This window comes from Ovis aries, chromosome 24, assembly GCF_016772045.2.
Source record: "Ovis aries strain OAR_USU_Benz2616 breed Rambouillet chromosome 24, ARS-UI_Ramb_v3.0, whole genome shotgun sequence".
NCBI classification, from domain to species: domain Eukaryota; kingdom Metazoa; phylum Chordata; class Mammalia; order Artiodactyla; family Bovidae; genus Ovis; species Ovis aries.
In genome coordinates, this window is record NC_056077.1 from 21,741,914 (window position 1) to 21,768,642 (window position 26,729).

The 26,729-nt window shown below is 48.8% G+C and overlaps 1 protein-coding gene across 4 annotated transcripts in view; it reads right to left on the minus strand.

The window, feature by feature from the left end:
- Positions 1–898: 898 nt before the first annotated feature.
- Positions 899–26,729, minus strand: part of EARS2 (glutamyl-tRNA synthetase 2, mitochondrial) — a 29,584-nt gene continuing 3,753 nt past the window's right edge. For 3 of the 4 annotated variants that reach the window (XM_042240290.2, XM_042240288.1, XM_042240289.2), the window contains exons 3-10: positions 25,850–25,954; positions 16,988–17,177; positions 13,953–14,425; positions 12,504–12,612; positions 9,435–9,588; positions 9,188–9,318; positions 2,881–3,016; positions 899–2,442 (exon numbers count right to left, since the gene is read on the minus strand). In XM_042240290.2, coding sequence (XP_042096224.1) covers positions 2,359–2,442; positions 2,881–3,016; positions 9,188–9,318; positions 9,435–9,588; positions 12,504–12,612; positions 13,953–14,425; positions 16,988–17,177; positions 25,850–25,954 — 1,382 coding nt within the window. In that variant the 3' untranslated portion in view covers positions 899–2,358. The remainder of the gene's footprint in view (positions 2,443–2,880; positions 3,017–9,187; positions 9,319–9,434; positions 9,589–12,503; positions 12,613–13,952; positions 14,426–16,987; positions 17,178–25,849; positions 25,955–26,729) is intronic. The other variant, XM_004021200.5, reaches the window with a different exon arrangement.

Sequence of the window (26,729 nt, forward strand, 5' to 3'; positions counted from 1 at the left end):
GCATACTCGATATCTTAGAACTGGAGGCTCTGATGTCACTCAAGTCAAGAGTTGAGGTTGGACTCTGGGTTGTCAAATGCCTCATGCTAAACCCTCAGAGTTGATCAACTTTGCTGAGCCCCCGTTTCCCTATCTGAAACATAGAAACAATAACAACAAGAATAATAATGCCTAATGTGAAGATTCAATGGACTAAAGATTCAAACACGTGGACTAAAGTATTTACCAGTATAATTTAAAACCCACAGGTATTTGAGGCTCATGTAAGCACACAATAAATTGCAAGCATCGTTATTCTATGTCCTTTCAGTGCCGTACTTGTTGTTTCTGCCATTACCCCTTCTTCTGGAAAAAGTACCCTACTTCTCCTTGGGAACTTTTCCTCTGTTGGATATCATCCCAAGGGACCACCTATTCCTGGCTGAGGAATGGTAACATGGACTCAGCCCAACCAGAACCCTCTTCTTAGTATCTGAATCTTTAGCTGAGTCACATCCAAAACTGAGTGGGAAAAATACAGAGGAACCACAACAGAAAATATTTAAGAGTTAACGTGTTCCCATTGAAGAACACAGACAAGACTGGCCATGAGCTCCTGTGGTGGCCCACGTGATCAGAGCTTCCCTGGCTCCTGTCTTTTCCAAGATCTGGTTCTCTGGTTTTCCCATAGATTCTTTGACTTTCTCAGAAATTTAAACTCCTATAAAGTCTCCAAAAAACCTAAGCTAGGCAGAACTGGTTTTCACTGCTTGTCATCAAAGTATGTGATATACTTTTCAAAGAATGATTAGGTCTCTGTGAAACTCAGCAAATTCTTTAATCCCCTTTCCTTCTTCCCCTGGACAAGGAGAGTGTATTAGCAATCAACTGCTGGGTGACAAATAATCCTAAAGCCTGGTGGCTTTAAACAATACATATTTATTAACTCATAACTGTGTGCCTGAAATTTGGAAGCAACTCTGCTTAGTGGTTCTGGTTTAGGATCTTTCAGGAAGGCTGTAGTCAAATGTCACCCAGTGTTGCTGTCATCTGTCAGCCCCAGCTGCTTGACCGGGGCTGGAAGACTGACTTCCAAGATGGCCCATTCATACGTCTGTTGTCAGGAGGCCTCTGATCCGTATCTGTTTGAGAGTCTTCACCATGTGGAACAAGACAGAAGCCACGACACATCACACAAGGCAGTCCTCTTCAATGTGAATGCCAGGAGGTAGTGATGAAGATGACTGGGGGCCACACAGGGGAAGCCCAGAAACCCTGTAGGGGGCCTCTGCAGCCAGCTACCATCCTCCCTTCGCTGAGTTATTCCTATTCACCCCAAGAAGAACATCTTATTTCAGAAACCCTCAGACAGTGATTTACAAACAATGGGTGGAAGGAGGCGGTGAATATGAAGGTGAAAAATAGGCAGAGTGAAGGTCTCCAGTCTAAGGACTTGTTCTGGAGAACTGGAAAGGAGGAAGATATAGCCTTTAGGGAAGGGAGACACAGGCTGCCCTAAGTCCAAGGACAAAGAGCAGTATAAAACCTAAGTGTTCCCCCTGGGCAGCCCCAAAGAAGGTTTGACAGACAGTTCAGGCCTGCTTGTCAATCACTGCTCCAAAGTCAAACTGGGTTTGAGAACTGGAGTCCAAGGGTCCAGGCTGCTGCCAAGCTGTTACATATGGGCTGACAAAATATTCCCCACAACACTCATGTTGAAGCTCCAACCTCCCAGTACCTCGGAATGTGACTGAATTTGCAGACAGGGATGATAAAGAGGTGATGAAGTCCAAACTGGGCTGTGAGGCTGGGCCTTAACCTGATCTGACTGGTGTCCTCGTGAGAAGAAGGCATTTGGACAGAGACACCGAGGGCATAGACAGAGGCAAGACTGTGGAAGGAGAGAGCAAAAAGTCAACTGTGTGCAAGCCAAGGAGAGGGGCCTCGGGAGAAACGAAACCTGCCAACACCCTGATCTTGGACTGCCCGCCTCTGGAACTGTGAGAGAATCACTTCCTGTTGTTTAGGCCACCAGTCTGTGGTCTTCCATCATGGCAGCCCAGGCAGACTGAAGCTCGAGCTGCCACTGTTCTTTGAGGCAGCTCCTAACCTCTGCTGTGTACTGGGGTGTCACAATCAGATGTGAAGCCTTCCTTTCCAGACTCAGGGAGGTGAGACAGGTCTGGGTGTCCGCGGCCAGCTGATAAGGATGGGCCTGGCGTGGAGCCACAAATGCACTGTGCACCCAGAGGCTCTGTGTCCACTCCTGGTTCTTTCCGCAAGCTCCTGCCGGGCCCAGGCCTCCTGCTCCTCTCCCCCGAGGGCGGCTCCTGCGAGTACAGCTCCTGCGGCCACCTCCAGCGGCCTGCCACCTTCTCTCTAGCTGCAGAGCACCTTCTGTATTCGTTCCCGCACTTCCTTTGGTCCCAAAGACACCATCATCTCAGCTACCGGAGGTCCTTGCTGAGGACAAACAAGAGAAAACGTTGCCTTAAACTGCCTGAGGAACACACACCCGGCCTCAGCTGCAGGAGTTACGCCCAAGCCAACGCTGGCACCGGTGCCTGCACCCCAAGGAGCCGGGTGTGCACTTTATGAGCTTCAATTTCTGAGGCTGAGGATGGGTCCCGGGGCCTGGTCTCCCTGGGTTGGTATGTCCCTTCCCCCAGTCAACTGCCAGGTCTCTCAAGGGGGCAGCATGTGTGTTTCACTCATTACTGGATCCACTGCACCTAGCATGGTGCTTGCACAGTGGGTTCTATCTGTTGAATGATTGAATGAGGGCAGGTGCTCATGTTTCCTTCATCTCTGTAGCCCACATACACTTAGTGCTACTGGTCAACGTCAGCTGAGTGGGTAAAAGAGGGCTCCAGTCCAGTCCAGTCCAGCCGCCTGCCTCACCTGCTGCCCACTGAGGGCCACTCGGAGGAGCTTCATCACGTTACTGTGTTTGATGCCTTCCAGACCGTCTGACAGCTTCTTCAGTTCTCCATTCAGCACGTCCTGAGTTAAGTTTGTACCAGGTCCTTCTAAAAGTCTAGAAGAGAGCCAGTCTATGAGGGGCCAGCACAGGCCAATGGCAAGTGGGTGGAAGGGAGGACTTCAGAAGCTTATCCATCAGCTACAACATATTGATAAATTAATAGCACAATCGATGTTCAAGCCTGCTTGGAAGTGCAGGGAGATATCTACTACTCCCATCCTAGTTGGTGAAGAAACAGCAACCAAGGGACTACAAACACAGAGACTCCAAGCAAGTGCGCATAAAAAAGGGAAACTCAGAGGATACCGTGAGAGGATTTACTAATTACTACCTGTGTCATGCAATCTTCATGCCCCAGTTTTCTCACCTGTAAAGTGGGGATAATAATAGTCTCTGCACCTCACAGAGCTATGGTGGGGCTGAGTTAAAACTTGAAGAGCACGGAGTGCCCTGGCTGAACAGACAGTAAGAACTCGAAAGTATGAGATCTTATAAAAAGAAACTTACGGATGAGTTAGATATACGACGGAAGAATGAAGCCCTCTGAGAAATGACGTGAAACATGGCTTCAAGACCTCTGGAATTTTCCTGGTGGTACGTGGATAAGAATCCACCTGCCAATGGAGGGGACTTGGGGTCGATCCCTGGTCCAGGAAGATTCCACATGCGTCAGGGCATCATAGCCCAGGCACCACAACTACTGAGCCTGAGTGCTTCATCTGCTGAAACCCGTGAGTCTAGAGCCCGGGCTCCACAAAGGCGCCACCACAATGAGAAGCCTGCACACTCCAACGACAAAGTAGCCCCCGCTTGCCGCAACTAGAGAAAGCCTGCATGCAGCAATGAAGACCCAGTGCAACCAAATAAATAAACAAAGACTTCCAGGGGACGTAGCAGAGAAGAGCAGAAAGAAAGACATCAGGAGAACCCAGCACCAGTGATGGCCCTGCCACCACTTGCTGTAACCATTCTTTGCCCACAAACTGAAACAGTTCAGGAGGTACAATGGGCCAACAACCATTCCCCACTTTCCTGGCAGTCCAGCTGAGACCCTCTTCCAAAAGCAGGTTTGAGCTCAAGAGAAAGTTCCTAATTAGTCAGGGCTGGACTTGCAAAAACTTCGTCCCAGCCCTGATTCAGAATTAGAGCAAGGGATGGGAGCAGAACTAAAGACGGGCCAAGGCTGGAGACCTTCACTAGTGCAGACAATCCTTGACACCAACTCTGACACTGACTGCTCCTGAAACGGCCAGACACTCCATCCCCCATGCTGGCTTACATGGGAAGCTGGCAGGCTTCCAGCTCAGAAACAGGGTTCATGAGGAAATTGGAACCAATGGCCTTCCAGGGCACATTTCCTTACTCACTCCAGTACTTGAGCAATTCAGTTTTGAGAAATGTAACCATTTTTATTGTATCTTAAAACTAGACCACATGACTGCTGTTATTTATGAAATGGAGAAGAGGAAATGTTGAAAATATAAAATGTAATACAGTTTGCAGCACCATGGATGGACCTACAGATTATCATACTAAGTGAAGCAAGTCAGAAAGAAAAAGACAAATACCATGTGATATCACTTCTATGTGGAATCTAAAATACGACACAATGAACATGTCTACGAAACATAAGGAAAAGAGCTGTGGTTGCCAAGGAAGGTGTGGTGGGGGGAGGGAAAAACTGAGAGTGTGGGGTGAGCAGATACAAACTATTACATATAGAATGGATAAATAACAAGGTCCTTCTGTATAGCCCAGGGAACTATATTCAATATCTCATGATAAGCCATAATGAAAAAGAATACGAAAGAGTACCTATATGTATAATTGAATCATTTTGCTGTACCATAGAAATTAACACAACATCGTAAATCAATCATACTTAAAAAAAAAAGAATGTAGTATGAGATAAAAACCAACAAGCTCCTCAATGTCATTATAGGGAAGCAGGCTGCCAAGGAGCTGGTGAAAGTGACAGGCCCCAGGAGGCCTGTGATGGCAGCCAGGATATGTTAATAAGAGCTGGCCCAGGATTTGGCATGGGCAGAGGGCCTTCAACAGGACTGGATGCTGCTCAACATGTGGGTGTCAGCTTTCCTGCCTTGAGTGGGAGCCCCAGAGTGCCCCCAAAACCTAATCCCATGGCAGGTGTGGGGAGGGAAGACATTAGTTTGGTAAACTAGGACAGCCTCATATGGAATGTCCTAAATTAACAGAGTATTATTAATAATACCTCAGGGAAATTTAGCCTGGAGATATGCTTGCAAGGGTGCTTAATGGTGTCTATTCAAGGTTATTCACTGTGGCATTGTTTGTAACAGCAAATTTGGAAGCAAATGTCCATCAGCAGGAGAGGAGTTAAATAAATCATGGTGACGTGGTATGATAAGGGACTAGGTGTAGCTGAGAGGAGGAGGAGGAGGATACCCTCTAAGCCTGGACAGATCTAAAGATATGCTGTTAAGTGAAAAACAAACAGACAAACAAGCGAAAAAAAACAAAAAAGACAGGGAAATATAGCCATTATTTTGTAAACTTTAGACGGAGTACAATCCGTAAAAATACTGAATCACTATGTTGTACATCTGAAACTAACAATATTGTAAATCAACTGTATTTCAATAAAAAAAAATAAAATTAAGCCAAAAACCCCCAAAAGATACCAGTGTGATTGTACTATATGGTATCTTTTGTGTAAAGAGGTGGAAAATAAGGATTATCTAGATATAATTAAAAAGAGTAGTAAATTCAGAGAGGGTTCTGGAATGGGGCAGATGAGGGGTAAGGATTAAAAATGGGATTCATGGGTTTTCCCTGGTGGCTCAGTGGTAAAGAATCCACCTGCCAATACAGGAGACAGAGGTTCAATCCCTGATTCAGGAAGATCCCACATGCCAAGGAGCTAAACAGCCCATGTGTCACAACTACTGAGCCTGCGCCTGAGAGCCCGGGAGCCACAACCGCTGAGCCTGCGCTCTAGAGCCCGGGAGTCACACCTACTGAGTCTGCGCCCGAGAGCCCGGGAGTCACACCTACTGAGTCTGCGCCCGAGAGCCCGGGAGCCACAACCGCTGAGCCTGCGCTCTAGAGCCCGGGAGCCAGGACTGCTGAACCTGCGCCTGAGAGCCCGGGAACCACAACCGCTGAGCCTGCGCTCTAGAGCCCAGGAGTCACAACTACTGAGCCTGCGCCCGAGAGCCCGGGAGCCAGGACCGCTGAGCCTGCGCCCGAGAGCCCGGGAGCCACACCTACTGAGTCTGCGCCCTAGAGCCCGGGAGCCACAACTACTGAGCGCACGCGCCCGAGAGCCTCAGCGCCACAAGAGAAGTCACTGCAGTAGGAAGTCCATGCACCGCAGCTCGAGGGTAGCCCCTGCTTGCCTCGACTAGAGAAAAGCCTGCACAGCAGTGAAGACCCAGCACAGCCAAAACGACATCAATAAATAAATAATTTTTAAACAATAGGATTCCTGATATATACATTTAAAAATAATTTCTAGGTTTTAAACCCACATTCAAGAGGTTTGAATGAACGAATAACAATTAAATTTTAAATTAAAAGTCTGCAAGAATGGAGTTATATACACATTTCCTTGACTATGCAGACCTTTCACAAAGGAAACTGCTATTTGGGACTGTCTTTCTGTTGGGGGCTGAGTACGAGGGAAGACAATTTTTGCTATAAACCCTCTTGGACTGTTTGTATTTTTGCCACGTTAATTACATTCTTATCTTTTCAAAATGTATGTTTTAACGGTATAGTGATGATTTCTTGTTATCAGGTGCTATCCAAGCATTTCACGCCAAGAAGAAGCAACAGAGAACACGACACTACATCCACCCTCTCACCCCAGCCGGCTGGACTTTCAATCCCTGCTCCTCCAACTTACCAGCTGCATGATTTTAAGTAAGTTACTTAGCCACTTTGGGCTTCAGCTTTCTCATCTGTCGAGTGGGGATAACAATAGCGGTTCCTTTATTAGGTTGCCGAGAACTTAAGGGTATAGGCGCGTGCACAGTGCACACCGTGTCACGTGCACGGGCGCTCAGTTGTGTCCCACTCTCTGCGACCCCATGGACTGTAGCCCGCCAGGCTCCTCTGTCCGTGGGATTTCCCAGGCAAGAATACCGGAGTGGGTTGCCATTTCCTTCTCCAGGGAATCTTCCTGACCCAGGGATGGAACCTGTGTCTCTCGTCTGCTGCCTTGGCAGGCGAGCTCTTTGCCACTAGCATATATATATGTGCACATATCTTGTGTGTATTATGTTTTTATTGGAGCATAATTGCTTTATAATGTTGTGTTACTGTCTGCTGTACAACAAAATGAATCAACCATATGTATACATATATCCTCTCGCTCTTGAGCCTCCCTCCCACTCGCCATCTCACCCTCTAGGTCATCAGAGCACTGAACTGAGCTTCCTGTGCTATACAGCAGCTTCCCACTAGCTATCGACATATTTAATGTATATGATATATAACATATTGCACACACGTGTGTAAGCAAGTACACAAACAAGTGTTTACTATTCCTATCAAACATAATCTTCAAGACAAAACTGGGAAGTTAAGTAAAATGGACATCTGTGGGGTCTGCTGCTCAGCCCACATTGCCCTTCCTCCTGATACCAGGGCCCTAACACTCCCTGTGGAATGACTTGGCTCCATCCTCAGCCCACGAGCTCTGGCTGGGGGTCCACTCAAAGCCCCGCATATGACCTAACCTAGGCTGGTCAATGTATCACATTCTCCAGGCCTCTGTGACTGGCTCGGAGGCAGAAAAACCAGGCCAATCAGGCCCCATCAGAGTGAATTTCAAGACACGGTTGGAGTCGGGGGCTGCGGTTCAGCCCTCTTACCCCCACAGTGGGGACTGTGAGAGAGGCAGCTTTTGATCCCCAGGATCCTTTCTCCCTCTCATGTATACTAAGACAATCTTCAGCTGGGCATGTGGCCACCAAGGTAGAAACTACATTTTCTGGACTCCCTTGTAGCTTGGCGTGGCCACAAGGCAGGCGTTAAGGCCAGCAGGATGTGAGTGGAAACATGTATAACTTTTAAGCCAGGGCCTCGAGGGGAAGGAGCGCCCCGTCCCCTCTCCCTTTCCTCCTTCCTCCTCTGGCTGAACTGTGAGCCACCACGGACCATGGGGACAAGAGCAAAACCTGGCCCACATGCCACCACTACTGAGCCTGTGCTCTGCAATAGGTCCTCCTGCTGCAACAAAGACCCAGTGTAGCCTACCCCCCAGCCCAAAAAAAGAGAGGGGGTGGAGAGCATAGGCAAAACCTAAAGACAGCAGGACCCTAGAGACATGGACAAAAGCTGTTCAGCCTTGAACTACCTGATCCAAATGCAGGTAAGGGAGACACGCACGTATCCATCTAATACAGAACCTCTGCAGAAGGAGCGGCTGGCCTGGGACAGTATGCAGCAGAAAGTCAAAGGGGCAGAGGGAGAAACAAGGTGTCGGTGCCATGATTTTTGGCCCCTGCGTTAACCTGGGCCTCAAGTCGGCCCTTCTGGCCTCTGCAATGATGTACATGAATCACTTCCCTCTTGCTTAAGCCAGTTTTGGTTGCACTTTGTGCCCTCACAATCTAAAGAGCCCTGTGACTGTGAACAATGAGACCTAGTATCATCCCCACCCTACAGGGGAGGAAAGGGAAACTCAAGGATGAGCAGGAACCTGGACAAACTGAAATCACCTGGCAGGTGAACTATTAGGTTGGTGTGAAAGTAATTAATGGTTTGGCTTTGTTGATATCAGAATAGATTCTTAAATAAATGTGGTTTTATTATACATCACTTTCTATCCTGAAGCACAGATTTTTATGCTCTAGGAATAAGCAAACTTATTTCTCGTTGGCAAAAATGTGTTGATTATATGGTTCCAATTTTGATGAATGAAGATGTGTTTGAGCCTAGTTATAATGACTTCAGAGTCTGAAACAATAATTACTTTTGCACCAACCTAATAACTGGGTCAGTGAGTGGCTGGGCCGCAGTGGCAACCAGGTGGGTCCAACCCTGGAGCCAGAACCACTGCATCTTCCAGGGGAGCCCAGGCTTCTCAGTACCATGAGTGACCCTCTCACTGAGAACCTCTCGCTAGCTTTGGGGCCGGACTGCAGGCCTGACTGCCAAGCCCTGGAGTGGAGAGGGCCCTGGGAGGGAGACAGGGGAGGCAGGTGCAGACCCCAAGCTCCGCCTGTGGGAACTCACCCCAGCACACGCTTGGCAATGATGTCCACCTTCTCCGAGATGGCACCCAGCTGCGCTCGACCCACCGCAGGGCGGGTCCACAGGTAGGAATATGCTGGGGAGACCAGATCTTGCAGGCGGCAAATGTGACCCTGGGGAGAGAGGTGGTCACTGAATGCACTGGAGGTTGGGGGGGTGGAATCCTGACATGGGAAGGGAGGGGAGTGGGACGCCACCTGCTCCCTGGGTCTCCAGGCTCCTGACCCACCTGTCTCAGCAGGATGATCCTCTCCACGTAGGCTGGGTCTAGCACCTCTCTGTCCTGCAGCTGGTTCCCAAACGCCTCCTCCACGAGTGCCTGCAGCTGGCCCACCAGCTGGCATCTCTGGGTCTCGTCGCCTACCAGCCGGCGGAGGTGCAGCCTGCAGGAGAAGCCAAGGGACCATGCTGCTGCGGCCACCCCCAGCCCTGCCAAAACCCTCCTCCCCAGAGGAGCGGGTGGGCTTTGCAGAATGACTCCCTCCAGGGGATGCTCTCCCTCCAGCCGGGCTGGAGCAGCGGGGAGACTCCCGACGGTCTGCCCGTGACTCAGCTCCCCAGCGCCTCTCACCTGACCTGCTGCCCTCCCCTGAGCTATTGTTTGAATTCAGGACTCAGTTAAAAAGCTCAAGTTTTGCTGTCAGGTCAAATTTTCTCCTTTTCAGAATTCTTCTAACCACCTTGTTCCCTCCTTCAGAAGCAGCAGTCTCTAAGACTCCAAGCCTCAAACCAGGCCCTGTCAGTCCTCAGTCCCTGGGCTGCCCTCACCCTGTCCCTGGCAGGACTGGAGGGACCCAGGGCGTGAACAGCACAGGGCCAAGGGCTGTTCTGGAGGAGTGTGCCTTCCTGTCCCTGGTGTAGAAGAAAGGCAGGCAGCAAGGGATGGATGACCATCTCATGAGCTCTGAGATCGGGCAGGCCTGTGAGTGAAGCCAGCCTTGCCGGACATCTGCAGCAAGTGACACAAGCACTCAGAGCTCAGGATGCTCATCTGTTACCATGGGGACAACGTAGCCTCCCTCACAGGGCGCTGGGCGGAGTAAAGGAGGGGCTGTCCGTGTATACCAGTGTGGCTACCACGTCTGGGAGCTGGAGACGGGCTGGGAGTCTGAGCAGAGGCTTAAGTGAGGCAGAGGATGGAAGGACAAGACCCTCTGGGAAGCAAATCCGGAGCATGCCATGGCCCCAAAACATCATTTTCTAAAATGAATAAAGGGAATTCCCTGGTGATGGTCCAGTGGTTAGGACTCTATGCTTTCACTGCAGGGGGAACAGGTTCCATCCCTGGTCAAGGAACTAAGATCCCACATACTGCCTGCCAGGCACAACAAAATAAATAAAAAAAAACAAATGAAGAGAAATCACATGAAATTGTACTAAAGCTGTTTCTAGGACCTCTGTAGCTAGATAAGGCAGCAGGAAGAAAGACATCAAGAGACCTTAGTGGCCATGCTTGAGATAATCCACATAAGGTCCAGGGATCCACGCCTGCGACACAGTACATGCTAGACAAACGTCGGTTATTACTACTACCTTCACCAAGCCACCAGCACTGCTATGACAACTACTATCTTTAGTACTGCTACTGAAATAAGTCATAGCAGTGGCTTGATTACAGAACTACCTAAAGCGAACAGCTTCCGCTGTATGAAACCTGCAGGCATCAACTGCAAGCAAAAGCCGTCTTCCTCTGACTCCCCTCGTGCTTTGTGGAGGACTGGAATGGGTCACCAAGTATCGTCCCTGTTCTGACCCCATTGCTCCCCAGGATGGCACTTTCTCCGTGATAAGAAAGGTGGTACACAAGCTGTCTTCAACGTGCCTGTTGCACTTGGTCCTGAATGTCCCATGCAAGAGATGCCCAGTGGTTATAGGACTCGGTGCTCTCGCTGTCACGGCCCAGGTTCAATCCCTGGCTGGGGACCTGTGATCCCACAAGCCTTGCAGCATCCCTCCCCACCCTCCTCAAATAAACAAAAGCAGAAATACCCACCACTACAGTATGAACTTGAACCTGCCTCGTTATTTAACTTCTTGACATCTGCTCTCATTAAATGCACAACAGGGCAAAATCATACAAGTGACCCCATCTGATGGGAGAAGTAACATCCTTGAGGCAAATGCAGTTGATGGGAACCCCCTGGGCTCACCCAAGTAAAATACTGACAGCCTGTCCCCAAACCAGCTCAAGAGGAGGCATCTAGGAGTCCCAGTCCCCCTAACTACAGACCTGTCCATTGGCTTTCCCACTAATGCCCTTAGCCCGAGATGTGGCAACAGGGATCCAAACTGTAACTGCGGCTGGAGGTTTCAGAGAGAAGTGGTGGTGGTGGTGTTCAGTCTCTAAGTCGTGTCTCATTCTTTTGCAACCCCATGGACTACAGCCCACCAGGCTCTTCTGTCCATGGGATTTCCCAGGCAAGAATTCTGGAATGGGTTGCCATTTCCCTCTCCAGGGGATCTTCCCAACCCAGGGATCGAACTTGTGTCTCCTGAATTGGCAGGCGGTTTCTTTATCACTGACTCACCAGGGAAACCTTCAGAGGAAAGAACTACTTGAGATGTGAAAAGCATGGCGAGACAGCACTCACTCACTGTATTGGCTGGGCTGGGGAAAGGTTGATCAAGCGTAACACTGATGACAAAGAACAAACCTGCCATTTTACTGAGCACTTTCTCCGTGCAAAACAGCTTGAGGCTTAATTTAACTGAACAGTGGCACAAGGCCAGTACTGTTACTGGCCACATTCTTAAAAAAATTCTCAGCAAGTTAAAAAGATATATTACCATTCCAGCCTTCACATGAGCCCAGAACCTGGGGCTGGTCATGGAGGACAGGACAGCAAACAAACCCAGGTACCTGACACCTCTCTCTGCTGGATCCCTGCTCCCCAAAGCAGCTGATAGCGGGGCCACCCCTTTGGCCTCTGCCCCATCACGCAGACAGCACTCCGAGGCCAGGGCATGCAGCCTCACGATCCCTGAGCTCTCAGTTGGGAGGCCACCTCTACACCTCCAGTACTGGAGGAGCCTGCTAGGGTCGGGCACCATGGATCTGGCCTGATGGAGGGAGAGACCATGCAGGAGGAGCTGTCTCAAGGTAACAGTCCCATTTTAGAGAAGAGGAAACAGAGGCTTGAAGAGATTAGGTGACTTACCTGTGGTCACACAGCACTAGAAGCCTAAGACCACAGTCAAAATCAAGCGTGACTCCGACTAAAACATCCGCCATGGGGACCCAGCATCAGCAGGTGAGCCCTTTCCTCCCAGGGGTGATTGCTCCAGATTCCCCGCTCACCTGTTGAATTCCGGAAGTTTCTCCAGGTCCAGCAGGGCTGAGTGGCAGGTGACCCGGCTCAGGTCAAACTGTGCGATCAGCTCTGGCAAGGTCCGGCCCATCTGATTCTCTGCAAGTGAAGAGGCCCAGCTGCTCAGCGTTCCAACACCCCACTCCCCTATAAACCACCCATCACCAACGCATTTTCAATCACAAGGAAGGGTGACCAAACAGACTTGATTTCTAGTCATTTTACATATCAAGGGTCCGGATGAGCTTTCATTTGCAGAAAGGGTTCTGGCACTAAGGAGGAAAAAAATCTTGAAAATAAAATCTGCCCATATCAACCCTCACTGCCCTCAAAGACATGAGCTGCAAGAACAGCCTGCTCAACTGTCTGGCTGTGGGCCAGGGATCCCGACTGACTGGTTTTAGACGGGGTCCGAGCAGAAGTGTACTTTACGAGCTTCCTGGGAGATTTCAAACTGCAGCCAGAGTGAGAGAGCTGAGCCAGGAGCTGCTTCCCTCGAACCGCAGCTCCATCCCACGCAGTCAGTGGCATCCTGGTCAGCCTTGCGCCTCTGCCACATCCTTCACTAGCTGTGAGACTTTGTTGAGCTACTCAACCTCTCTGGGCCTCATAAGCTTCTAACAAACAGTGGTGATAATACATCTCTCTCATGGGTATTTTAAGGCTTAAATAAGAGCAGAAAAAGCAGGAGGCAGACTATGGCCATGTTTTCAGAAACCACCCCTGACCAAAGAGGTCATTCTACTTTGCGCATCATCAAGAGGTGGGCCTGATGTCTTGGGTCAAGCTTGGAATAAACTAGGGTCACCGTAATACTAGTAATACTCCCAGAGAACATACTTACTCTACTCTAATAACGTAACTGCAATAATCACAGGATCTGTAGTTTTTGTGCTTATCGTGTAGCAGATACTGTGCTGGCGCCCCATAAGAGCTCAGTGAACCCGAACTTAACTCAGAGAGGAAGACGCTTAGCTCCATTTTACAGATGAGGCAACCAAGGCTCACAGATCATAAGCTCCTTTGAGGCCAGGGATTATACCTTGCTCACTGTTGTAGCCCCAGAACTTAACATGGTGCCTGGCTCAATAAACGGTGGACAAAGAAAGAACTCATATGAGATCACACAGCCACGGCTTCCCTCGTGGTCCAGTGGCTAAGCATTCACCTTGCAACATAGGGGACGCCAGTTTGACCCCTGATCTAGGATGATCCCACATGCCTCGGAGCAACTAGGCCTGTGCACCGAGAGCCTGTGCTCCTCAACAGAAGCCACCACGATGAGAAGCCCGCAAACCATGATAAAATAAGATCAATAAACTAAAAAAAAATCAGAGCCTTTGGACAGCACAGCTGGGACCGAAGGCCAGGTAGCCTGACCCAGGGCCCCAGCTCCTCACCACTACGGTCTCTCCAGGACCTCTCAGGGGAGTGGGTACCTGCAAACCCTGAACCGCAGTTGGTGATGATGTCGAGCAAGGCGTCCGGCAGGAAGCCAGTGGCAGCAAAATGCTCCAAGAAGATGTCCCCTTGCCTCTTGGACAGCTTGCTGCCATCCTTGTTGAGGAGCAGGGGCAGGTGGGCAAAGTGTGGGGGCTGCCAGCCCAGAGCCTGGTAGAGGAGCAGGTGCTTGGAGGTGGAGACCAGCCACTCGGAGCCCCGCAGCACGTGGCTGATGCCCATGTGGTGGTCATCCACCACGGAGGCCAGGTGGTACGTGGGGAAGCCATCGCTCTTCAGGATGACCGGGTCCCCCTCCACGCTGGCCACCTCGTGCCGATTCCAGCCGTATACCAAGTCCTGGAAGGCTGGCGCCTCCCCATCCAGACGGAAGCGGATGGCAGGCTTGGGGTCCGTGGCCAGCTTCTGGGCCACCTGTGCCTGGCTCAGGCTCCGGCACCGATTGTCATACCTGTTGGGAAGCAGAGCGGGAGCTGAGAGTTATTAAGAGCATTGGTGATGGGTGTGAGCTGTAGCCATGTGTCTGATAACCGTGACCCTGGGCAGGTCATTTACCTCTCTCAGCAGTTTCTTCAGTCTTGAATGGAGATAATAAGGTTGTTGTGTGGGAGAACTAAGTGTAATAACATAGCACAGCAGACTCAAGTCTGTTTCCTTTCTTCCCTGGTTGACATTCTTCCTGGTCAAATGTCACCCAAGCGGGTGAAGCACGATGAGTGTTGCTAAGTGTGCGATCCCATTCCTCTATACAACTGACCTGTCCACAGTGGACCATTCTAGTCACTGAGATTCAACGAGATGTATGCCTGGCAGGGAGAGGATGATCAAGATTCTGGGAAAGATTTTTCTCTCCAAGTGAGCCTGAGAGTGAGCCACAAGCTGCTGCAGCTACTTGGAACTGACTGAGGGAGGGAGGCAGCAAGGGAGGCAGCAAGAAAACAAGAGAGAGTCCCGCCTTCTCAGAGTTGCTGGTTTCATCCCGTAGTCCCACACCTCCAGCTGCTGCAGAATGAGAAGACAAATGTCTACGTGGTCTATGCTCTGACCACTCAAATGTGGTCTGTGGACTGCTAGCATCAGCCTCACTTGGGAGCTTGTCAGATATGCAGCATCTCAGCCCCTCCCCAGAACTGCTACATCAGAAGCTGCCCGTTAACTAGACCTTCAGGTGATTCTTCTGCACATTAAAGTGTGAGAAGCTCCAGTTTGTCCATTTTAAACAGAGTATTTGTTACTTGCTCCCAAAAGTGTCCTGACACACAAATATTACCCTTGAAAGCACTGTCCTCTACACTGACCTAAATGTTCAATCATAAATGGCTTCATGGATTCCAAGACAGAGCACAATGGTAATTAAAAAAAAATAACCCGTCAACAGGCAAACAGACTGTTTATGATTTAAAAAGCAATGCTGCAGTGAATGTCGTGACCTTGTATGAATATCCAAGCCCGTGTCCAAAGAGATCACTGACACTGGAACTTGAATGCTATGCTGATGGGAGTACAAGCTAATAAAGGGCCACTAGACAGTATCTATCAAAGCCGCAAACTGACCCTGCAACTCCAAATCTAGGGGGGTAACCCAACACACACACTCTACAGACATGCCACATGATGGACATCAACATTGCTCCTCAGCACCCTCAATTTTTAATACAAAAATTAGAGGTAACATGAATGTTCATTAGTAAGGAACTGATGAAGTGAGTGAGGACTCAGCCCTGTGACAGAATAGTTTGCAAGTGTAAGGAAATTTATGGACTCACACAGACTGATCCTCATCACAGTCAGCGGCATCTATAAGCTGCATGATATGATATGTGTGATACCATTTGAGCAGAGAAGGAGGGGAAATAGCACGCATTCATCAGGGTCTTCACTGCATGTCTCTGGAGGAGACACCTTTGGACTGTCTCTGGAGAAGGAATCGGAGAGCCAGAGTCAGGGCTGGGACAGATCTTTGCATATACACCTTCCTGAACATGAGACAGATTTTACTAATCTATTTATTTATTTGGCTGTGCTGGCACGTGGGATCTTTTTTTTCAGTTGTGGTGTGTGAACTCTTGCTCTTCTTAGGTGGCTCAGCAGTAAAAAAAAATCCACCCGTGATGCAGGCGATACGGAAGCACAGGTTTGATCCCTGAGTCGGGAAGATCCCCTGGAGAAGGAAATGGCAATCCACTCCAGTATTTTTTCCTGGGAAACTGCATGGACAGAGGAACCTGGCAGGCTACAGTCCATGGGGTCAGGCTACAGATCATGGGGCTGCAAAACAGTTGGATGTGACTGAGCGACTAAACAACAACAGCAACGTGAACTCTGAAGTTGCGTCACGTGGGATCCAGCTCCCTGACCAGGGATTGAACCCAGGCCCCCGGACTGGGAGTGTGGCATCTCAGCCACCGGACCACCAGGAAGTCCCCAAATAAGAGAGAAATTAAATGACCTTACACGCCTGAGGCCCAGGGCGGCAGGCAGAGCTGACTCGGCCCCTGAGATATCCATCCTGGTGTTTTTGCTTTGTGTCCTCCCCGCCCTCGAGTGCGGGCTGGCCCTCCTGACTTCCTTCTAGTGACCAGAGCACAACGCAGCCACGAGACGTCACTTCCTCGACTGGGTGACACAGAGGCTGCGGCTTCCACCCTGCTCGCTCCCCTCCCTGCCCACTGCCTTCTCCCTGGCTCGCCTGAAGGAACACCAGCTGCCAAGTGGTGAGCTGCCCGGTGGAGAGAGGCCCACTCGGCCGGGACTGTTGTCTCCAGGAAACAGCCTCTGAGAGGGATGGAGGTAGATCCTCGGCGAGCCCAGCAATCGAGGCAATGGCAAGGCTGGCCTAGACTCTGATGGCGGCTTTGAGAAACCCTGAGCCGAAGGAGCCAGCTAAGCTGTGCCCAGACTCCTGACCTGCAAGAACCCTGAGGTAGGTGGGTTGGGTGTCATTTGTTACGCAGCAGGAGCAAACGAACACAGCCGCCCCTAGGGAGGCACGGTGACAGGCTGGGGCTCTCACCGGGGCGTCTGGCGGTTCCTCAGGGCCTCCTTCTTCAGGAGCTCCAGCCGCTGGGGTGAACAGAAACACAGGTACGCAGCACCACTCTTCAGCAGGGCTTCAGCAGCCTGGGCGTAGAGCGCAAGCCGCTGAGACTGAAGGTAGGGCCCAGCAGGCCCTCCGCGCCGGGGGCTCTCATCTGGGGGAACGCCTGGAACACAGGCAGAGGGCAATCACCAAACGATAATGACCCCAAAGACACAGCACAGGTTCCCAGGCACTGCTACAAGCGTTCCACATACTCCGGTGGCGGTGGTGTTAGCTGCTCAGTCATGTCCAACTCTGCGATCCCATGGGCTGTAACCTGCCAGGCTCTTCTGTCCATGGGATTCTCCAGGCAAGAATACCAGAGTTGGTCCCTTCTCCAGGGGGATCTTCCCGACCCAGGGATCAAACCTGGGTCTCCTGCATTGCAGGCGGATTCTTTACCATCTGAGCCACCAGAGAAGCAATTCACACACATTGCAGAGCTTTCAATCCTCCCAACAATCCATGAGGCTGTCACTCTTATCACTTCTCTTTTCCAGATGAAGAGGTAAAGCACAGAGGCATTAACACTTAAGGTCACAAGGCACCCGCTCCACGATCCACACCCTCTTTGGCATATCCTCTCCCTCTATCCTTGCCCCGAAGAGTGACAAACCAGCCCTGCCCTGGCACAGCGGACTCAGGAGAAGCAGTGTGGTTCAGGGACAGCCCATCCAGGCCAGCTGGACTCCTGGCTTGGCCCTTGACTACTGTGACAAAGGGTGGTGCCATGAACCTGCGAGGCTGCTTTTATATTCTGTGATCACTGTTAAGGCTCCAAACCACCCAACCTGATAGGTGCTGTTGTGAACCCCATTCAGAAAGGAGGACACAGGAGCACCAAGAGGCTGTGTCACGTCACCTGGCCAAGGATAAGTGGGTACAACAACATTCAAAGCCAGGCTAGCTGGTCCCAGGCCCATGCTCTTAACCACTCCGTGGTCTGCCTCTTGCATTCCTCAGCTCTCCTAAGCCTTGGTTTCCTCCTCTGAAAAGTGGAGCTAAGAGTCTACTGTGCAGAGTGACTAAGACGTAAATGCATCATCGCTCACTAAGTGCTTAGCCCAGTGGCTTCCGTGTAGAACATGGAAGCTGCAACATAAGCTGTTAGATCACACATGATCCATTATAAGCCCAAACCTCAACCCAAAGTCTGGTTTCCACAGGTCACAAAGGATAGATTTCACTTATAAATGCTTCCAGGAGAGGCAGAGGGGCCACAGAAGAGCTAGATGATGGTGCTTCTGCCCTCAGAGGGCTGTCAGATGAATTAGGAAGCTAAGGACAGGGTTAATCCTGCACACCGATGTCCCACAGTCTCTGGAGGTAGAGGGGCCTGCGCTCAAAGGCACTGGCCAGCTCTAAGGCCAGGCAAGACACCTTGCAGAGCCTCGGTTTCCTCTTTTAAAAGAAGGAAACAAACATTTACTTAGGTTTCCCAGAAGGCTCAAACCATAAAGAGTCTGCCTGCAATGGAGGAGACCTGGGTTCGATCCCTGGGTTGGGAAGATCTCCTGGAAAAGGAAATGACAACCCACTCCAGTATTCTTGCCTGGAGAATCTCACAGATGGAGGAGCCGGCTACGGTCCATGGGGTCATAAAGAGTCAGACAGGACTGACTGGCAAACACGTAACACACATCTACTTTCTCCTGAGGGTCATCATGAAGCTGGAATAAGACAGCCTATGGGAAGGCTCGGCGCCCTGCCTGGCATATCTCAGCTCTCAGTAGGTCCTGGCTGCCAGTATCATTGGTTCTGCTGACAGCGATATTGACTCATTTGTCAGAGAAGGGGGGCTGGGTTACATGCATCTGGGATTCCTTCTTGATCTAATGTCAGCATGTCCAACATTTGGTATATGCTCCAGGGTTTAAGAGAGACTCCACTAGATGCACATAAGAAATAGTATGTAAATGTTCATAGAAATTTGACTCATCATATCCAAAATGTAGAAACTAAATGCCCAACCACTGATGAATAAGCAAAAAGTGGTATCTCCACATAATGAATATTGCTTGGTCATAAAAAAAAAGCATTCATTCATGCTACAACATACATGCCGCAACATCCCCTTCAGGGATCACAGCCTTGTCCTGGAGAAGGGGCACGTGTACCTCAATGACGCTCTGAGCCAGGCCACGCAGGACCACCCAAGACAGACAGGTGACAGTGGAGGATTCTGACAAAACGTGGGCTACAGGAAGAGGAAATGGCAATCCACTCCAGTGTTCTTGCCATGAAAACACCATGAGCGGTATGAAAAGTCAAAAAATGATACCAGAATATACGCCCCACCCCACCCCCAAGTTGGTAAGTGTCTGATATGCTACTGGAGAAGAGTGGAGAGCTCCAGAAAGAATGAAGCAGCTGGGCCAAAGCGGAAACGATGCTCAGCTGTGGATGCGTCTGGAGGTGAAAAGAGTCTGATGTTGTAAAGAACGATATTGCAGAGGAACCTGGAATGTTAGGTCCATGAATCAAGGTAAATTGGATGTGGTCAAGCAAGAGATGTCAAGAGTGAACATCAGCATCTTTAGGAATCAGTGAAGAAAATGGATGGCAATGGGTGAATTTAATTTAGATAACCATTTTATCTACTACTGTGGGCAAGAATCCCTTAAAAGAAATGGTGTAGCCCTCAAAGTCAACAAAAAAGTAAGAAATGGAGTACTTAAGTATAATCTCAGAAATGCCAGAATGGTCTTGGTTTGTTTCCAAGGCAAACCATGCAACATACAGTAAATCCAAGTGTATGCCCCAACCACTGATGCTGAAGACGCTGATCAGTTCTATGAAGACCCACAACATCTTCTAGGACGAACACCAAAAAAAGATGTCCTTTTCATCATAGGAGATTGGAAGGTGAAAGTAGGAATTAAGGAGATATCCAGAATAACAGGCAAGTTTGCTTTCAGAGTACAAAAATGAATCAGGGCTAACGCCAACAGAGTTTTGTCAAGAGAACATGCTGATTACAGCAAACATCCTCTTCCAACAACCCAAGAGACGACTTTACACATGGACACCACCAGATGGTCAGTACTGAAATCAGATTGATTATGTTCTTTGCAGCCGAAGATGGAAAAGCTCTATACATCAGATAAAAACAAGACCTGGAGCTGACTGCGGCTCAGATCATGAGCTCCTTATTGCAACATTCAGGCTTAAATTGAAGAAAGTAGGAAAAACCTCCAGGCTTTTTGTTGCTGTTGTTCAGCAGCCAAGCTGTCTGACTCTCTGCCACTGCAGCATGCAAGGCTTCCCTGTCCCTCACCATCTCACCATGTCCACTGCATCGGTGATCCCATTCAACCATCTCATCCTCTGTTGCCCTCTCCTGCTTCTGCCTTCTATCTTTCCCACCATCAGGGTCTTTCCCAATAAGTCAGCTGTTCATATCAGGTGGCCAGAGTATTGGAGCTTCAGCTTCAGCATCAGTCCTTCCAAAGAGTATTCAGGGTTGACTTCCTTTAAGATCGACTGGTCTGATCTCCTTCCTTTCCAAGAGACTCTCAAGAGTCTTCTCCACACCACAGTCCAAATGCATTGATTGTTTGGCACTCTGCCTTCTTTATGGTAAAGCTGTTACATCTGTACATGACAACTGGAAAGACATAGCCTTGACTATATGGTCTTTGTTAGCAAAGTGACGTCTTTCCTTTTTAACAGACTGTCTAGGTTTGTCACAGCTTTTCTGCCAAGAAGCAATTGTCTTCTAATTTCATGGCTGCTGCCACCATCTGCAGGGATTTTGGAGCCCAAGGAGAGGAAATCTGTCACTACTTCCACGTTTCCCCCATCTATTTGCCATGAAGTGATGAGACCGGATGCCATGATCTTAGCTTTTTCAATATAATATTTAGTTTTAAGCTGGCTTTTTCACTCTTCTCCTTCACTCTCATCAAGAGGCTGTTTAGTTCCTCTTCACTTTCTGCCATTAGAGTGACATTATCCTCACAATGAGGTTGTTAATATTTCTCCCAGCAATCTTGATTCTAGTGTGTTAACTCATCCGGTTCAACATTTTGCATCATATGCTCTGTGTATAGTTTTATTAAACAGAGTGACAATAAACAGCTTTGTCATACTTCTTTCTCAATCCTGAACCAGTCAGTTGTTCCTTACAGGATTCTAACTTGCTTCCTGACCCACACAGAGATTTCTCAGGAGACACGTAAGAAAGTCTGGTATTCCCATCTCCTTAAGAGTTTTCCACACTTTGTGATAGTCCACACAGTCAAAGGCTTTAGCATAGTCAATGAAAAAGAGATAGATGTTTTTCTGGAATTCCCTTGCTTTCTCTATGATCCAGCGAATGCTGGCAATTTGATCTCTGGTTCCTGTGCCTTTTCTGAACCCAGCTTGAACATCTAGAAGTTCTCGGTTCACATGATGCTGAAGTCTAGCTTAAGGATTTTGAGGATAACCTTACTAGCATGGGAGATGAGTGTAACTGTCTGGTGGTCTGAACATTCTTTAGTACTGCCCTTCTTAGGAACTGGGATGAGTACTGACCTTTTCCAGTCCTGTGGCCATTGTTGGGTTTTCCAAATTTGCTGACATATTCATTGTAGCACTTTAATAGCATCATCTTTTAGGAAATTTTTTAGGAAATTTTTCTTTGCAGAAATTCCATTACCTCCACTAGCTTTATTGGCAGCAGTGCTTCCAAAGACCCACTTGACTTCACACTCCAGGATGTCTGGCTCTAGGTGAGTGAGGGAATACACCATTATGGTTATCTGGGTCATTAAGATCTTTTTTGTAGAGTTCTGTGTATTCTTTCCATCTTTTCTTGATTGCTTCTGCTTCTATTACGTCTTTACCGTTTCTGTCCTTTATTGTGCCTATCTTGGGATGATTTAGGTATGACCTAAATCAAATCCGTTATGATTATACAGTGGAGGTGATGAATAGATTCAAGGCATTAGATCTAGTAGACAGAGTGCTTGAAGAACTAGGGATGGATGTTCCTAACATTGTACAGGAGGCAGTGACCAAAACCATCCCAAAGAAAAAGAAACGTAAGAAGGCAAAGTGGTTTTCTGAGAAGGTTTTACAAATACCTGAGGAAAGAAGACAAGCAAAAGGCAAGGGAGAAAGGGAAGATAAATCCAACTGAATGCAGAATTCCAGAGAAGAGCAAGGAGAGATAAAGAGGCCTTCTTAAATGAATGACGCAAAGAAATAGAGGAAAACAATAGAACGGGAAAGACTAGAGATCTCTTCAAGAAAATTGGAGATATCAAGAGAACGTTTCATGAAGGATGGGGACAATGAAGGACAGAAACAGTAAGGACCTAACAGAAGGAGTAGAGATTAAGAAGAGGTGGTAAGAATACACAGGAGAATTATACAAAAAAGTTCTTAATGATCCAGATAACCACGACGGTATCTAGGTCACTCACCTAGAGCCAGACATCCTTGAGTGTGAAGTCAAGTGGGCCTTAGGAAGCATTACTACAAATAAAGCTTGTGGAGGTGACAGAATTTCAGCTGAGCTATTTAGAATCCTAAAAAATGATGCCATTAAAATGCTATACTCAATATGACAGCAAATTTGGAAAACTCAGCAGTGGCCACAGGACTGGAAAAGGTCAGTTTTCATTCCAATGCCAAAAAAAGGCAATCCAAAGAATATTCACACTACCACACAACTGTGGTCATTTCATGTGCTAGCAAGGTTATGCTGAAAATCCTTCAAGCCTAGCTTTACCATCTGGTAGCTAAGACGGTAAAGAATCTGCCTAAAATGCAGGAGACCCAGGTTCAATCCCTGGGTTGTGAAGATTCCCTAGAGAAAGAACTGGCAACCCACTTCAGTATTCTCGCCTGGAGAATTCCATGGACAGAGAAGCCTGGCAAGCTACAGTCCACGGGGTCACAAAGAGTTGGACACAACTGAGCGAATAAGCAACAGCAGGTTTCAGCAGTATGTGAAACAAGAACTTCCAGATGTATTAATACAAGCTGGGTTTAGAAAAGGCAGAGGAACCACAGAGCAAATTGCCAGCACTCATTAGATCATAGAGATAGCAAGGGAATTCCAGAAAAACATCTTCTTCAGCTTCACTGACTATGCTAAAGCCTTTGACTGTGCGGATCACAACAAACTATAGAAAATTCTTAAAGGGATGGGAGTACCTGACCACCTTCCCTGTCTCCTGAGAAACCTGTATGGGGGTCAAGAACCAGCAGTTAGAACTGGACATGGAAAAACAGACTGGTTTCAAATTGGGAAAGGAGTCCGTCAAGGCTGTATACTGTCACCCTGCTTGTTTAACTTATATGCAGAGTACATCATGAGAAATGCCAGGCTGGATGAATCACGAGCTGGAATCAAGATTGCCAGGAGAAATATCGACAACCTCAGATACACAGATACCACTCTAACGGCAGAAAGTGAAAAGGAACTAAAGAGTCTCTTAATGAGGATGAAAGAGGAGAGTGAAAAAGCTGGCTTGAAACTCAGCATTCACAAAACTAAGATCATGCCATCTGGACCAGATGGCCATCACGTCACAGCAAAGAGAAGCGGAAAAAGTCAAAGTACTGAAGATTTTTATTTTCTTGGGCCCCCAAATCACAGTGGATGGTGACTGCGGCCATGAAATTAAAAGATGCTTGTTCCTTGGAAGGAAAGTTATGACAAACCTAGATAGTGTATCAAAAAGCAGAGACATCACTTTGCCAACAAAGGTCCATATAGTCAAAGCTATGGTTTTCCAGTAGTCATGTATGGTTGTGAGAACTGGACCCTAAAGAAGGCTGGTGATGGTGGTTTAGTCACTCACTTGAGTCCAACTCTTGCCTGCCAGGCTCCTCTGTCCAGTATTCTTGCCTGGAGTGGGTTGGCATTTACTTCTCCAAGGATCTTCCTGACTCAGGGGCCAAACCTGGGTCTCCTGCACTGCAGGCAGATTCTTTACTGACTAAGCCACTAGGGAAGCCCAGAAGGCTGAATGACGAAGAATGGATGCTTCTGAACTGTGGTGCTAGAGAAGACTCATTAGAGTCCCTTGGACTGCAAAGAGATCAAACCAGTCAATTCTAAAGGACATCATCCCAGAACACTCATTGGAAGGACTGATGCTAAAGGTGGAAGCTCCAATACTTTGGCCACCTTAGGTGAAGAGGTGACTCACTCGAAAAGACCAAGATGCTGGGAAGACTGAAGACCAAAGCAGAAGTGGGTGGCAGAGGCTGAGACGGTTAGCTAGAGTCACTGACTCGATGCACATGAATTTGAGCAACTCTGGGAGATAACAGAGGGTAGGGGAACCTGGAGTGCTGCAGTTCACGTAGTCACGACGACATAGTGACTCAACAACAACGTCGTACATGGACCTTATGCTAAGTATAAGCCAGTCATAAAATGAAACATCTCAGACGGGCAAACTATACAGACTGACGGTAGTGGTTGCCACTGGCAGGAGGGAAGGAGGAACAGGGAGTGCCTGCTAACTGGTTTGCAGTTTTGAGCTGATGGAAATGTTCTAGAATTAGAGGGGTGATGGATGCACAATACAGTGAACATACTGAAGACCACTTTGAAATGGTGAATTTCATATTATATAAATTACAGGTCGACTCCTGAAGCAAGAACATCCAGAAATTACCCACATGGGGTGTGGATCCCTGCCCGCTTCGGTCATACCCTTGGGCCGAGCTGAGGGCTCTAGAGGCTGGACGCATCAGTCTTGCTCATCCCAGCACCCTTGTGCTAGCACAGTCTGTGGGACATGGAGCACGTGCTCCACACATGGCCAATCATGATCTCTTGCCCATCACTGTATCCTCATGTCACATTTCCAAGTCCTCTGGTCACCTTGGGCTTCTCTGAGAGCTCAGTTGGTAAAGAATCCGTCTGCAATGCAGGAGACCCTAGTTCGATTCTTGGGTTGGGAAGATCCACTGGAGAAGGGATAGGCTACCCACTCCACTATTCTTGGGTTTCCCTTGTGGTTCAGCTGGTAAAGAAGCCGCCTGGAATGCAGGAGACCTGGGTTCGATCCCTGGGTCGGGAAGATCCCTTGGAGAAAGGAAAGGCTACCCACTCCAGTATTCTGGCCTGGAGAATTCCACGGACTATACAATATATGGGATCGCAAAGAGTCAGACATGACTGAGCGACTTTCACTTTTGCTGGTCTCCTCACTGTGCTTGGGCCACTCTGGCTTCCTTGCTGCTCTTCAAATACGCCCAGCACTAAGCTTCTGTAGGGCCTTTACATCTGCTACTCCCTGGGCTTTGAGCTTTCTCCCCCTAGGCAACCACAGCACCAACTTCTCACTTTGTGCAGGTCTCTGCGCTCCTGTCCACTCCTTGGGGAAGTCTGTCCTATCTCAAAGAGCACCCACCCCTCCCTGCTGGTTTGCTCACCTGCTACCCCTTTCTCTACAGCACTTATCACTGCTTCATATCAGAGTAAGGATGAACTCACCTGTGGTTTTTTTCCCCTACCACCTGGCATATAGCATCTTAGTTCCCTGACCAGGGATAGAACCCATGCCCCTAGCACTGGAAGCTTGGAGTCTTAACCACTGGACCACCAGGGAAGTCCCTAGAATTCAGTTTGTTTGTTTGTTTTTTAAGTCTGTCTTCCCCTATTTACTGAGGGCAGGGTCTTGGTTTTATGCTTGAATACTACCTGGACCACAGTAAGTGACCTTGGTGCATGAATTCTTTCACTCAGCTAATCTCAACTGTTTCTGCTACAATCTTCTACAGTCGAGGACAGAAATGAAATCAGTTTTTGCTCTTCAGTAACCCAGAGTTTAGTTAATGATTTACCTGTGATTAGAGCACACGTTGTCGAGAGAGTCTTGGAGTTTTGGGCATTTTCCCGTAGGGAGCTTAAGTCGTCATACCTGTTCTGACAGGTAGGCAGCAACTGACCTGGGGAACATACACACACTCCTCTTTGTCCTCCTTGAGCTTAGCTGGCTTCAGAATTAAACTTTCCACAGGGAGGCTGACTTAAGAGGCTGCACATATTTTGCCTGACTCATACAATGTGTCATCTGAGTTCAGATTTGACAATGGGAAGCACTCATCAAAACCGAAACAAAAACAAAAAACCTTGGCCATCTGGCTCCTCCTGGAAATCGGAAGATTTGAGGAGCTGGGCCAGGATTCCCACATGGCCAAAAAGAGCTGGCGCTTCCTCAGGCTCTTCACAGCCCTGGAGCCTCCCAGTCCATCTTCCACTTGGCCTGTTTCCTGCCTGATCCCAGGAGGAGATGAGACTCTGAGATAAAAACAAGAATCTCAGAAGTGCCTTGGAGCCTCCCCTCCCCCACCCCAGGAAGCTTCAGTATCTTTCTGGGTGGTACCCGCCCCCCAGACAACACAAATGTACCCATTCTTCTGGGGACTCTCAAGTTCTCCACCCTGGGCCCTGTGAGAAGACTTTCAGGCGCTTTCTCCTGCTCCTTCTCTGACTTGGTAAACTGCTCAGTCACATCCAACCCTTTGCAACCCAGTGGACTGTAACTGGCCAGGCTCCTCTGTCCATGAGATTCTCCAGGCAAGAATATTGGAGTGGGTTGCCAGGCCCTTCTCCAGGGGATCTTCCCCACCCAGGGATCGAACCCGAGTCTCTTGCGACTCCAGCATTGGCAGATGGGTTCTTTACCACTAGCGCCACCTGGGAGAACCTTGCTCCTTCCCT